Below are 12,500 nucleotides of genomic sequence, written 5' to 3'. Positions count from 1 at the left end.
TCTGATGTCCTGTTATCATTTTTATAACCAGACTGGCTTCATGAACTCATTTCAGGTGAAAGTCCTCCAGCGTCTCTCTTGGTAAACCAGTCTTTTAATAGAACGTCATTAATTAGTGACGCTGACGTCTATTAAAATGATCAGAAGCACAAAACACTGAAGGTAAACAGTTTCCATCAGGGAGAACCGAGTGGCTCTGAAATCACTTTTTACACACAAGCAAAGTTTCAGTTTCAGATTTATTTACAACTTAGTTCCAAGTTTAAGTTGAATAAAAACTGGCTTTAAACTCAGGATCACAGATGAGCTCCTTTACTATGTTGATCTGTAGGCGTCTGTTCATAAACATAAACCAGCCCAAACTCATTTACTATAAAATGAAACGGTGTTTGTAGAAATTCAGAAAAAAGCCGCGTCAGTCTCGACTGCATATGTGGACATATTTCTATATTGAGCTCTATTTACACAAAGTTAGGTTAGTTCATCATTTATGTTGAACAGACTCTCCCAAAGTTTTACGCTGCTGCGCTGACGTTGAACCGCGTGCTGCACTGGGTCGGTATGACCAACAGGTCAAAACCAGCTCTAAACAAAGTGACCGCTGGGCCCTGATTGGTGCTCTGGCTTTGCGCTTCTTTCGTTTTGACATGTTACGTTTTTATACACACAGAAACCAAAAGGAACGACAGATTTCTCAAAATGTAGGAGGAAAAAGTCGGATATTAGACTCTGAAATGTAGTGGAGTGAAAGGAAAAAGTCACCCAGAACGGAGAAACTTCAGTACAGATACACCAAAAATACTAAAGTACAGAAACCAATTACATTTACTCAGTTACTCAGTTACTCAGTTACTCAGTTACTCAGATACTCAGTTACTCAGATACTCAGTTACTCAGATACTCAGTTACTCAGTTACTGTCCAGCAGTGATTGAAAGCAACTAGGAAAGTGTAAATCCATGAGTCGGGTCCTGGGGCTGGGCAGTGATGATCTCTGTCCTTATTGTAATACATTTTCCCGCAGGACATCAGGCTTTCCTGAGCATGTTGTGCTTGTAGACGCGACCAATCGCATGTTTCATTATAAAGAGAGCAAATTTAGTCCTTTAAACTGGGTTTAGTGCCAAATGTCGAATGAAAATCACTGTTGGCAGTTTTTGATGGTCATTTTTAAAAACTAGGTATTTTTCTGTTCCAGCTGACGTCGCAATATTGTATCGTTTTGACGCATCGCCCACCTCTGCCGTTAGTCGCTTAACCCGCTTGGCGCATGAAGAGCATCCATGAAGAAATGTCCTGCATGTGGCTCATACCGGCAGCACATCCTCATCATTAGTAATAATTAGGGCTGTTTTATTTGTGCAGGGCTTTCTGTGGATGCCGGCTCACTGTAAGATGTGATTATACGGTATAAAGGGCTAAATGAGTAGAAGTGCGTGTAAACAGTTGCAGTCTTGTTTTGACTGTGTGTGTTGTTGTTGTTGTTTTCTGCTGCTGATGCTTTGTGAAGTGACCTTGTGACGCACTATTGCTGTTCCTGTTATAATTATGATTATTACATGTCATTATAGGCCTAAGTCTTGTGTGTTATTGTAGGTGGTGTGAGATGGTGGCGTCATGCGGAGTAAAGCCGAGGATCCTGAGAGAGCACCTGACCGCCGCAGCCTCTCCAAAACAACACCAGAACGGACAGATTTAACAGCCAGCAGTTAATATATGCGCATACATACACACGCACTTATCCCTCGTTATTGAGTATTGGTTTTGCAGAGGTATGGCAGGTGTGGACTTCATGTCCCGTATGCGGTCGGTGCTGCGGCGGGAGCGGTGGGACCGGGACTGGAGCGATTCGGCCCCGCTGGACGAAGAGCTGGCGGAGGAGGACAGCCCCCGCTTCAGCAGGCTGAAGGTGGTGGTCTCCGGAGAGATGGACGACTACACGGCGGCGTCCTCCAACGGCACGGCCGTAAACACTTTCGTCACCAACGCCGACGATGACGATGAGTCTCTGCTTGGCTTGTCGTCCAGCCCGGGCAGCCCGGGCGTCGCCGTGGAAACATGTGAGAGCTGCGCGAAGAAGAAAGAGCGGCACAAGCGGAGCCGGGTGATGAGGAAGCTGGCGCTCGCCGCCGTGCTTTACTTCCTGTTCATGATAGGAGAACTCGTAGGTAGGAGAGCGAAGAAAGTGGGATCGTTTGTTTTTATTCATGTACTGTTTTCCTTATTTTAAGGGAAATTCCACTGGCCTTTTGAAAATTCCCCCATAACTCAGTGTGTGAGATGTAAACAGTGAGTCAGAGTCGGTTTGGTGTGAGACGTCTTTACAGTGGTGGTGATGGGAACCAGGCGTCGCCATGACTACAACACAGATATAGACACTTTATTTACCATCCAGAACCTCCAGAGAACCTACACGAGTCTTCTGAGCTTATATGGAATGTTGATGATGGAAAACAGTGGAAAATCTGGAATAATGAGTTTTCTTTGGGGACTATTTTGCCGCACAGCGCCCTGCATGTCTCCCTCCACCATGAATGGAGTTGAAGTTCTCTAAACTCTCATAAAACAGCGTCTCAGTCATCAGGCAGTGAATTCAGAACCAGTTCATGTAGGAACTTTCTGTAGGAGCTTTTAGAGGGACGTCTGGTTCCCATCACCACCACTGTGAACGGCTCTGACTCTGTGAGTTTATCTAGAACTGAGTGTTTCACACCAAACCACTCAGAAGAAATCAGTGGAGTTCCCCTTCAAGACCACTTTACAGAACTTAATTAGCATATTCAAATTCATGTAGATAAGTAGCTCAAATCTGTCATTAATGTGCCCTGAAACAACCCTCTGGCGCACACACACACACACACACACACACACACACACACACACACACACACACACACACACTGGTCAATAATGCACACCCTGATCAAACAGACTGACCAGCAGATGACCTTCATCAGTGAGACAGCTCAGTCTGACCGGCTCTCGGCTTCACCATCACAGCGAAAGTGCTTCTAGTTCAGATCTGGTTCAGGTGCCACGGTAACGAGTCCTCGGTCGTTTTCTGAAGGTTCACGTTTTTGTTACGCTGTGTGAATTTGATCTTAGTTTAGTTTTGGGCTCTCATTGCCGTTTATGAGGCGTACTAAAGAACTGCTTCGCCATCACCTGCGTGGGCTGCGTCTCCCTGTACTGGACACTGATTGGTTCGTAGAGGACCGTCTGACGTCGGCGTGTGGTCAGTTCGGCGGGCAGCGTTTTCTGTTTGGATGGAGAATATCCTCTGCCTCAGCCTCTCGGACAATAGGGGAGACGTTTCAGCGTTTTTAAGTTGACTTTTGACCAAATTGCAGTTCTATATTCCGGCTGCTCCCCGTGAGCTGCTGCGGCTCGTTTTCACTCTCCCGGTTCTTTCTCTCGTCCTGTTGTCCTGCCTCACTGTAATCGGTCCGAGCGTCGGATCCATCTAAAGTGTTTTCACACTGAAACCGTGGATCACCGCTTTTGGTCCGGACCTGCTAGTTTGGTTCAGACGGAATTCAGACGGCGCCCTCAGTCTTTCTCTCAGTCGATTTAAAGTTTGAGCGATTTTTTTTTATTTTGTGTTAGTCAGTGGAGCTCAGCTCTAGGCAGGGTTTAACTAATTTTCTCCGACAGTTACGGATTTTGCTGAAGGATATTTCTCCAGCTGTAAAAATTCCATGGGAAGTAAATGTACCTTGAACTGTGTTCAGTCTCGGATAAGAATGTGTTGCTTATGTCATATATCATAAAAACGAACACCTGAGTGCTCCAAAGCCAGAGCAGTCAATAGTGTTATAGAATCGGTCAGTCTACATAATCCGTGCTGATTGTGGCAGACGCTGTGGGACGTCAGGCTGGTTGTCTTTTTTTCCGCCTTCAATTCCCACGGCGCTTTGCTCTCGTTGGGAATGAGGCTTGGTCTTTCTGTTGTTTTGAATGTGAGGCACGGCAGGTTTATTGGTACAGCACAATCCAAGGTGCTGTACACAAACAGAGGAATAAAATAAGAGAAGCTTAAAACATCCTGAGATCCAGCGCCTCAGAGAGGCTTAGCAGGTGTGATTTAACCCGAGGAGCGTCCAGCTCCCGGTGTGGGGAAGAGAACCAAAAGTTACCGCTCTCAGCACCGAACAGCAGCCGTAACTGAACAGCTGCTTACTCCGGAGGGATGCCAGCCTCCAGACTGTCAGTCAGTGCTTAGGAAACCTGTGCTGGGAAATTTCTCAACCCTCCCAAGAGTTGTCAAAGCTTAGCAGAACATCTGGATGTCACAATTTAAATTCAGGAGCCAAAGATAAAATAAACGAGCAGGGAAAATCAGGGGCTTATCACATCCTGAGATCTAGCGCCTTTCGCTTTTCAGAGGAATGGATCCAGATCCAGATCCAGTCTCTCTTTCTTCCCACCTGACAGGCCGCTGGTGGAGAGGCGCTCATCATTTGAGAGGCCAGCTGACCGTTTTTAAGCTGCTGGATTTATTATCAGGCTCTGACAGGGGCAGCTTGCTCACATCACTAACTCCGGAAGCTGGCATTTGCCCCTTGCAGGAAAAAGGAAATCAGTCCCTTGAGAAAAACAGATGGTGGCAGATTCTTGCATGTAGAAAGGAAACAGGCAGTGCTCTGAGATGCTACTGTGATCTACACTGTGTTGCCAAAAGTATTCGGTCGCCTGGCTTCACACGCATATGAGCTTGAGTGACATCCCATTCTTAATCCATAGGGTTTAATATGATGTCTTTCCACAAGGATTAGGACTGTTTATGGTCACTCCAGAGAACTCGTCTCCACTGCTCTAGAGTCCAGTGGCGCCACTTTACTCCACTGCATTCCACGCTTTGCATTGCGCTTGGTGATGTAAGGCTTGGATGCAGCTGCTCGGCCATGGAAACCCATTCCATGAAGCTCTCTACGCTGTTCTTGAGCTGATCTGAAGGCCACATGAAGTTTGGAGGTCTGTAGTGATTGACTCTGCAGAAAGTTGGTGACCTCTGCGCTCTATGCCCCTCAGCATCCGCTGACCGCTCTGTCATTTTACGTGGCCGACCACTTCGTGGCTGAGTTGCTGTCGTTCCCAATCGCTTCCACTTTGTTATAATCCCACTGACAGTCGACTGTGGAATATTTAGTAGTGAGGAAATTTCACGACTGGACTTGCTGCACAGGTGGCGTCCGATCACGGTACCACGCTGGAATCCACTGAGCTCCTGAGAGCGACCCATTCTTTCACTAATGTCTGTAGAAGCAGTCTGCAGGCCTAGGGGCTCGGCTTTATACACCTGTGGCCATGGAAGTGACTGGAACACCTGGATTCAGTGATCTGGATGGGGGAGTGAAAACTTTTGGCAGTATAGTGTAGTAAGTGTTCCTGAATAGAGCCACTGACTGTCTCGTCTTTATTCGTCAGGCCACAACAAACGTAAAATTCATCGTATTTTTTGTTTGCGATGTTTCTTTACATTAACGTTGACACTGCAGTCATGATGAAATGTTAGTTGGCAGGACGCGCACAGTGAGCAGAGACACATGAATGTCGATCTGAGCGTTCTCGTTTAGATACAGATCCTGTCTAGAACCTCATTTGAAAGTAGCTTAGATCTCAAACGTAATACTGGGAGGAATCGACGCCAGTAAAATATTTTTTGTTATAGTGAAAAATGGGAACTTATGAAAGGCTCATCGCCTTGCGGTCAGATGCAGTTCCCCTTTTTAGTCCTGGTTCCTCTGCGGTTCTTCCTCAGCGATGCTCCTCAGGGAGCTGCACTTATTATGTGGATTAAAGTTGCTTTAATGTTTATTCATCAAAGAAGTGCAGATTGATTAAAGAACCTTTCCTCAAACAAGAGGAGATTTAAGTGCTAATTCGCTTTAGTGCGTGAAATCAAGTGCCAGCGTACCAGCTCCTCATTTACATATCAGTTAATTAAAGCACACCTTAATTCATGTAGATAGTTCAGTAAGGAGCCAATAAAATGACCGCATTCAGCAGCTCGTGAGCCAGTGGCTGTACTCGTAGGCGGAGCGGTGAGCACACAGCGCCCCCTACTGACCACACTTTATAATGTTGAAATTATGGCCACTGGAAAGAGTAAAAGTGTTTTTAAGATGGTTGAATGATGTAATTGTGATTATATTACTGAAATATCATATTTAAAAGCTGTATTATTTCAGACTGAGATGCAAGTTGTGTTTATTATCGCTTATTTTGTGGGGGCGGAGTCTGTAGTGTAAACCAAAAGCACAGTTTAATATGTTTTTAATGGAATAGTTGCAGCATTTGTTTAATCTATGTTTTTGTACTGCGCACATTGTTGGTGCTAATGCTATGCTGTACTTTTATTATTGGTAACATGTCACTGCTGTCTGAACAAAACCTCATATCTCCATTTTTGTTGTTTCAGTTTTTGGCATAATTTGAAAATGCCTGTAACTTTACATTGTGTGTAAGTTTCATGGTGAAGGGACTAAAAGAAACGGCCCAAAATGACTTGGGAAAAACTTCTGGTTCCATTGACTTCCTTTACTTTTAATGTATGTTTTTTCCTTCTCCTGTAAAGTTACATTTTGGAGATACGAGGTTTTGTTCCGACAGCAGCAGCGATGTGTAATATTGGTGATAGCTCTGGCTAAAAATAAATCAAGCCGTTTATTTAGGCCGTTCATCTGCTGCGCAGTCTGATCGTACAGATACATGATGAAGATCAAAGCTGTGGGTGAAACTCGATTGGACAGACGAGGGCCTCTGTCTGCTGAGAGTCCTGTTGAGAAGAAATGATCTCACCGTGCTTGTTTTTCTGAGGAGCTGCATTCTTTCCAGCGTAGCGACTTCCTGTTTTCAGAGCTCTTTCGTCAGTTTGAGTGGATGTGGTTTCACCATAAGATCGGTGAGGATATCAGCCGTAGGAGATCAAACGCTCCGGAACTGGAGAGGGACTCTTACAGCGATGGTTTAGCAGAATAATCACACTGTGTAGAGTTGATTCAGACGCCGTTATCAGTTAACAGCTTAGCTAAGCAGCGCCAGTTTATAGACCAACACTGAGGTGTAACGTCGTCCAGTACGGTCAGTACAAGCTGTCCAGTTCAGTACGATCTTCAGTTCTGTTGAGGGTCTTTAAGGTGTTCAGATGTTCTTTCTGCAGGTGTGTAGTTCTGTTCTGCTCAGATTAATAAATACAGTTATACATACAATTATACACCCCCCCCCGAAACACACACACACTCACACACACACACACACTCACTCACACACACACTCACACACTGTGTCACTGTGGTTCCAGTGTGGCTGTGTCTGATTTTATAGCTCAGACTGATGGACTCTGAACGCTCTTCCTGTTTAGGTGGTTATATAGCCAACAGTCTGGCGATAATGACGGACGCTCTGCACATGCTGACCGACCTGGTCGGTATAGTCGTGTCCCTGCTGGCTCTCTGGCTCTCTGCCAAACCCCCTACCAACAGATTCACCTTTGGCTTCCAGCGTCTGGGTAAGCTCCACTCCTCCCTCTCCTCTCCTGTCCTCTCCTGTCCTCTCCTGTCCTCTCCTGTCCTGTCCTCTCCTGTCCTCTCCTGTCCTCTCCTGTCCTCTCCTGTCCTCTCCTGTCCTGTCCTCTCCTGTCCTCTCCTGTCCTGTCTCTCTCTGTGTACTCTTACTCTTCAAGTTCTCATGTTATATCAGGTGTTGTGAAGCTGGTGGATGCCGTGTGTTAAAGTGGTGTGTGTGTGTGTGTGTGTGTGTGTGTGTAGAGGTGATGTCTGCAGGGATCAGTGTTTTGTTGATCTACATTCTGACTGGAGTTCTGCTGAATGAGGCAGTGCAGAGAACGCTCCACCAGGACTTCACCATCGACGGGGATGTGATGCTGATCACGGCTGCAGTGGGCGTGGCTGTTAACCTGATGTGAGTTCTTAGCATCGTATGAACCTCCTTTACACGCGGCTTTAACGGCCGGCTCTAACTCCGCTCTACACGCGGCTTTAACGGCCGGCTCTAACTCCGCTCTATGCGCCGCTTTAACGGCCGGCTCTAACTCCGCTCTACACGCGGCTTTAACGGTCGGCTCTAACTCCGCTCTACACGCGGCTTTAACGGCCGGCTCTAACTCCGCTCTATGCGCCGCTTTAACGGCCGGCTCTAACTCCGCTCTACACGCGGCTTTAAACGGTCGGCTCTAACTCCGCTCTACGCGCGGCTTTAACGGTCGGCTCTAACTCCGCTCTACACGCGGCTTTAACGGCCGGCTCTAACTCCGCTCTACGCGCGGCTTTAACGGTCGGCTCTAACTCCGCTCTACGCGCGGCTTTAACGGCCGGCTCTAACTCCGCTCTACGCGCGGCTTTAACGGCCGGCTCTAACTCCGCTCTACACGCGGCTTTAACGGCCGGCTCTAACTCCGCTCTACGCGCGGCTTTAACGGCCGGCTCTAACTCCGCTCTACGCGCGGCTTTAACGGTCGGCTCTAACTCCGCTCTACGCGCGGCTTTAACGGCCGGCTCTAACTCCGCTCTACACGCGGCTTTAACGGCCGGCTCTAACTCCGCTCTACGCGCGGCTTTAACGGTCGGCTCTAACTCCGCTCTACGCGCGGCTTTAACGGTCGGCTCTAACTCCGCTCTACACGCGGCTTTAACGGCCGGCTCTAACTCCGCTCTACACGCGGCTTTAACGGTCGGCTCTAACTCCGCTCTACACGCGGCTTTAACGGTCGGCTCTAACTCCGCTCTACACGCGGCTTTAACGGTCGGCTCTAACTCCGCTCTACGCGCGGCTTTAACGGTCGGCTCTAACTCCGCTCTACGCGCGGCTTTAACGGTCGGCTCTAACTCCGCTCTACGCGCGGCTTTAACGGTCGGCTCTAACTCCGCTCTACGCGCGGCTTTAACGGTCGGCTCTAACTCCGCTCTACACGCGGCTTTAACGGCCGGCTCTAACTCCGCTCTACGCGCGGCTTTAACGGCCGGCTCTAACTCCGCTCTACGCGCGGCTTTAACGGTCGGCTCTAACTCCGCTCTACGCGCGGCTTTAACGGCCGGCTCTAACTCCGCTCTACACGCGGCTTTAACGGCCGGCTCTAACTCCGCTCTACGCGCGGCTTTAACGGTCGGCTCTAACTCCGCTCTACGCGCGGCTTTAACGGTCGGCTCTAACTCCGCTCTACGCGCGGCTTTAACGGCCGGCTCTAACTCCGCTCTACACGCGGCTTTAACGGTCGGCTCTAACTCCGCTCTACACGCGGCTTTAACGGTCGGCTCTAACTCCGCTCTACGCGCGGCTTTAACGGTCGGCTCTAACTCCGCTCTACGCGCGGCTTTAACGGTCGGCTCTAACTCCGCTCTACGCGCGGCTTTAACGGTCGGCTCTAACTCCGCTCTACGCGCGGCTTTAACGGTCGGCTCTAACTCCGCTCTACGCGCGGCTTTAACGGTCGGCTCTAACTCCGCTCTACGCGCGGCTTTAACGGTCGGCTCTAACTCCGCTCTACGCGCGGCTTTAACGGCCGGCTCTAACTCCGCTCTACGCGCGGCATTAACGGCCGGCTCTAACTCCGCTCTACACGCGGCATTAACGGCCGGCTCTAACTCCGCTCTACGCGCGGTTTTAACGGCCGGCTCTAACTCCGCTTAAAGCCCAGAGCACACCATCATTCTCCGCTAGACACCATCATTCTCCACTAAACACCGTCATTCTCCACTAAACACCATCATTCTTCATTAAGAATCAACATCCTCCAATAAACAGCAACATTTTCTAATGAACGCGGTCATTTTCTAGCACACACATCTCCACCATCCTCCACCAAACGCCACCATCCACCCACCAAACGCCACCATCCTCCACCAAACACCACCATCCTTCACCAAACGTCATGATTCTTCAGCTAGACACTATCTCTCTTCACCAAATGCCACTGTGCCACACCAAACACAGTCATTCTCCAACAAATGCCATCATTCTAAACCCATCATCATTCTCGACCTAAACGCCGTGACTCTCCGCTGTTTGGCGTTGTTCTTCACCAAATGCCTTCATTCTGAACCAAGAGGTGTTCATGAGCGCACATCAGCATCATTTTCCAGCAAAACTGCGTCGTTCTCCTCCAAACAGCCTCATTTTCTCCCAAACGCTGTCATTTTCCAGCAGACGCCACACTTGTCATTCTCCACTGAACTGCATCAGTCATCCACACACCACAACGTTCTCAAGCTGTCAGTTGCTTTTAGAGAAAGTAACCATATGAACAAATGGCTAATAGCCATGTACCTCAGAGGGTTGTTACAGAAACCACCGCTCAGAGCAGTGAAGTGTCCAGAGCCTCAAATGACTTATATTTTCTAGTTGTTGTGAGAATTCATGATGTTTGAGAAACAAGCTGTTTACAGAATTCATTCATCAGCAACTGGAACATCAGCATTGTCTAAATTGTGTGTTTGTATTTGTGTAGAATGGGCTTCCTGCTGAACCAGTCGGGTCACCTGCACTCTCATACACACTCTCATGGCCACACACACTCCCAGCCGTCAGCGCAGGGTCAGCAGGGTGATGGCAGCCTGGCGGTGCGGGCAGCGTTTATCCACGCACTGGGGGACCTGGTGCAGAGCATCGGTGTTCTAATCGCAGCTTACATTGTCCGATTTAAGGTACAAATGTGTGCACACACACACACACACACACACACACACACACACACACAATCTCATGTTGTCCCATCATTGTGAGAACATGTGGTCGTTACAACAGCAGCAAGAATAGAACACACACTGCTCCTCAAACATTCTGGGATCAGTTAAGTTACCATTATTAGTCCCACAACGGGGAAATTCCACCTCTGCATTTTAGCCCATCCGTGCTGTGAAACACCACATACACACTAGTGAATACACACACTAGGGGGCAGTGAGCACACTTGCCCAAACCGGTGGGCTGCCCTATCTGCAGCGCCCGGGGAGCAGTCGGGGGTTAGGTGTCTTCCTCAAGGGCACTTCAGTCACAGGCTGTTGAACTGGTGACCTTCTGGTCACAAAACTGGTTCTCTAACTTTCAAATGGTAAATAATATTTACCATAATTATCAATTTACAGGTATTGAATGCCGATTTGTCAGCTTCACTTTTTGATCACCACTTAATTTGGATTAGTGCTTTTTAGCTTTTATTGTAACTTTCATTTTAATCGTACTTCAGTCTTGACAGTAATTCTTCTTGATGGTACATTTACAGCGTTTAGCAGACGCTCTGATCCAGAGACGTACAGGAAGAGCTTCGTCTGTCTAGAGAAAGTCTCTGATAGTGACCAGCAGGTCAGAGAGAGAGACGGTCCTGAGCTCAGATACTGATAGAAACACAGTCACTGATACAGAGAGAGAAGGAGCAGAGCTGAACTCAGAACAGTGCAATACAGCACACTACAGCACACTACAGCACACTACAACACACTACAACACACTACAACACACTACACTACAATACACTACACTACAATACACTACAGCACACTACAACACACTACAGCACACTACACTACACTACACTACACTACAATACACTACACTACAATACACTACAGCACACTACAGTACATGACTATCAACACTGAGCTCAGTGCTCATTAAGTGCTGTATAAAGAGTCTTCAGTCTGCGTTTGAAGACCGCGAGAGACTCTGCTGTACAGACGGCCAGTGGGAGTTCGTTCCCCCACCTGGTCTCCAGGACAGAGATGTCTTCCACGCACCCTGAAGGACGTCATGGATGTACATGTTTATAAGAGCTTGAGTCTTGATGTTCTGCACATCTGTTCATTTTTGTTTACAGCTTCGTACTTAAGGTTTGAAATCAGAACTTCTGGAGCTTCAGATTAGCACCTGCACATTTATCTGTTTGTGGTCTCTGTGGTGACATTTACGCCTGAGCTGAGTTTCTGTCTCAGTGCTGAAGCATGAAAAACACTGGGCCTCATTCACAGATCTCGGTTTTCTTAGATGTGCTCTTGATAAAGGTCCCAGGAAAAACTCTACATCGGATGCATGACGTGTTCCTGAACCACAGAACTCTTAAACTGCGTAAGTGGGTTTCTTCTTAAGAGTGGTGGGTGAACGAGGCCCACTGACGTTTAGCTCTGATGTTTAAATATTGAACATTAGGGGCAGGCGTGGGCTGGAGGTCAGGGATCCAGCCTTGTGACCGGAAGGTCGCCGGTTCGATCCCCAGAGCCGACAGCACATGACTGAGGTGTCCTTGAGAAAGACACCTAACCCCCAACTGCTCCCCGGGCGCTGTGGATTGGGCTGCCCACCGCTCCGGGCAAGTGTGCTCACTGCCCCCTAGTGTGCTCACTAGTGTGTATGTGGTGTTTCACTGCACGGATGGGTTAAATGTGGAGGTGGAATTTCCCCGTTGTGGGACTAATAAGGGTCACTTAATCTTAATCTTAATTAAGGGATGTGAAGGTGAGAACACGTCCTGCATCTGACGGGGACTTTTTC

The 12,500-nt window shown here is 48.2% G+C and overlaps 1 protein-coding gene across 1 annotated transcript in view; it reads left to right on the top strand.

The window, feature by feature from the left end:
• slc30a4 (solute carrier family 30 member 4) overlaps positions 1-12,500 on the top strand; it is a 28,596-nt gene that overhangs the window by 7,030 nt on the left and 9,066 nt on the right. Inside the window, exons 2-5 of the mRNA XM_037540164.1 lie at positions 1,596-2,167; positions 7,363-7,509; positions 7,769-7,922; positions 10,465-10,660. Coding sequence (XP_037396061.1) covers positions 1,774-2,167; positions 7,363-7,509; positions 7,769-7,922; positions 10,465-10,660 — 891 coding nt within the window. The 5' untranslated portion in view covers positions 1,596-1,773. The remainder of the gene's footprint in view (positions 1-1,595; positions 2,168-7,362; positions 7,510-7,768; positions 7,923-10,464; positions 10,661-12,500) is intronic.

The sequence above is a fragment of the Pygocentrus nattereri genome, chromosome 7, assembly GCF_015220715.1.
Source record: "Pygocentrus nattereri isolate fPygNat1 chromosome 7, fPygNat1.pri, whole genome shotgun sequence".
NCBI lineage: Eukaryota > Metazoa > Chordata > Actinopteri > Characiformes > Serrasalmidae > Pygocentrus > Pygocentrus nattereri.
The sequence above is the reverse complement of the archived record's forward strand: the minus strand, read 5'-3'. Positions and strand labels throughout refer to the sequence as shown.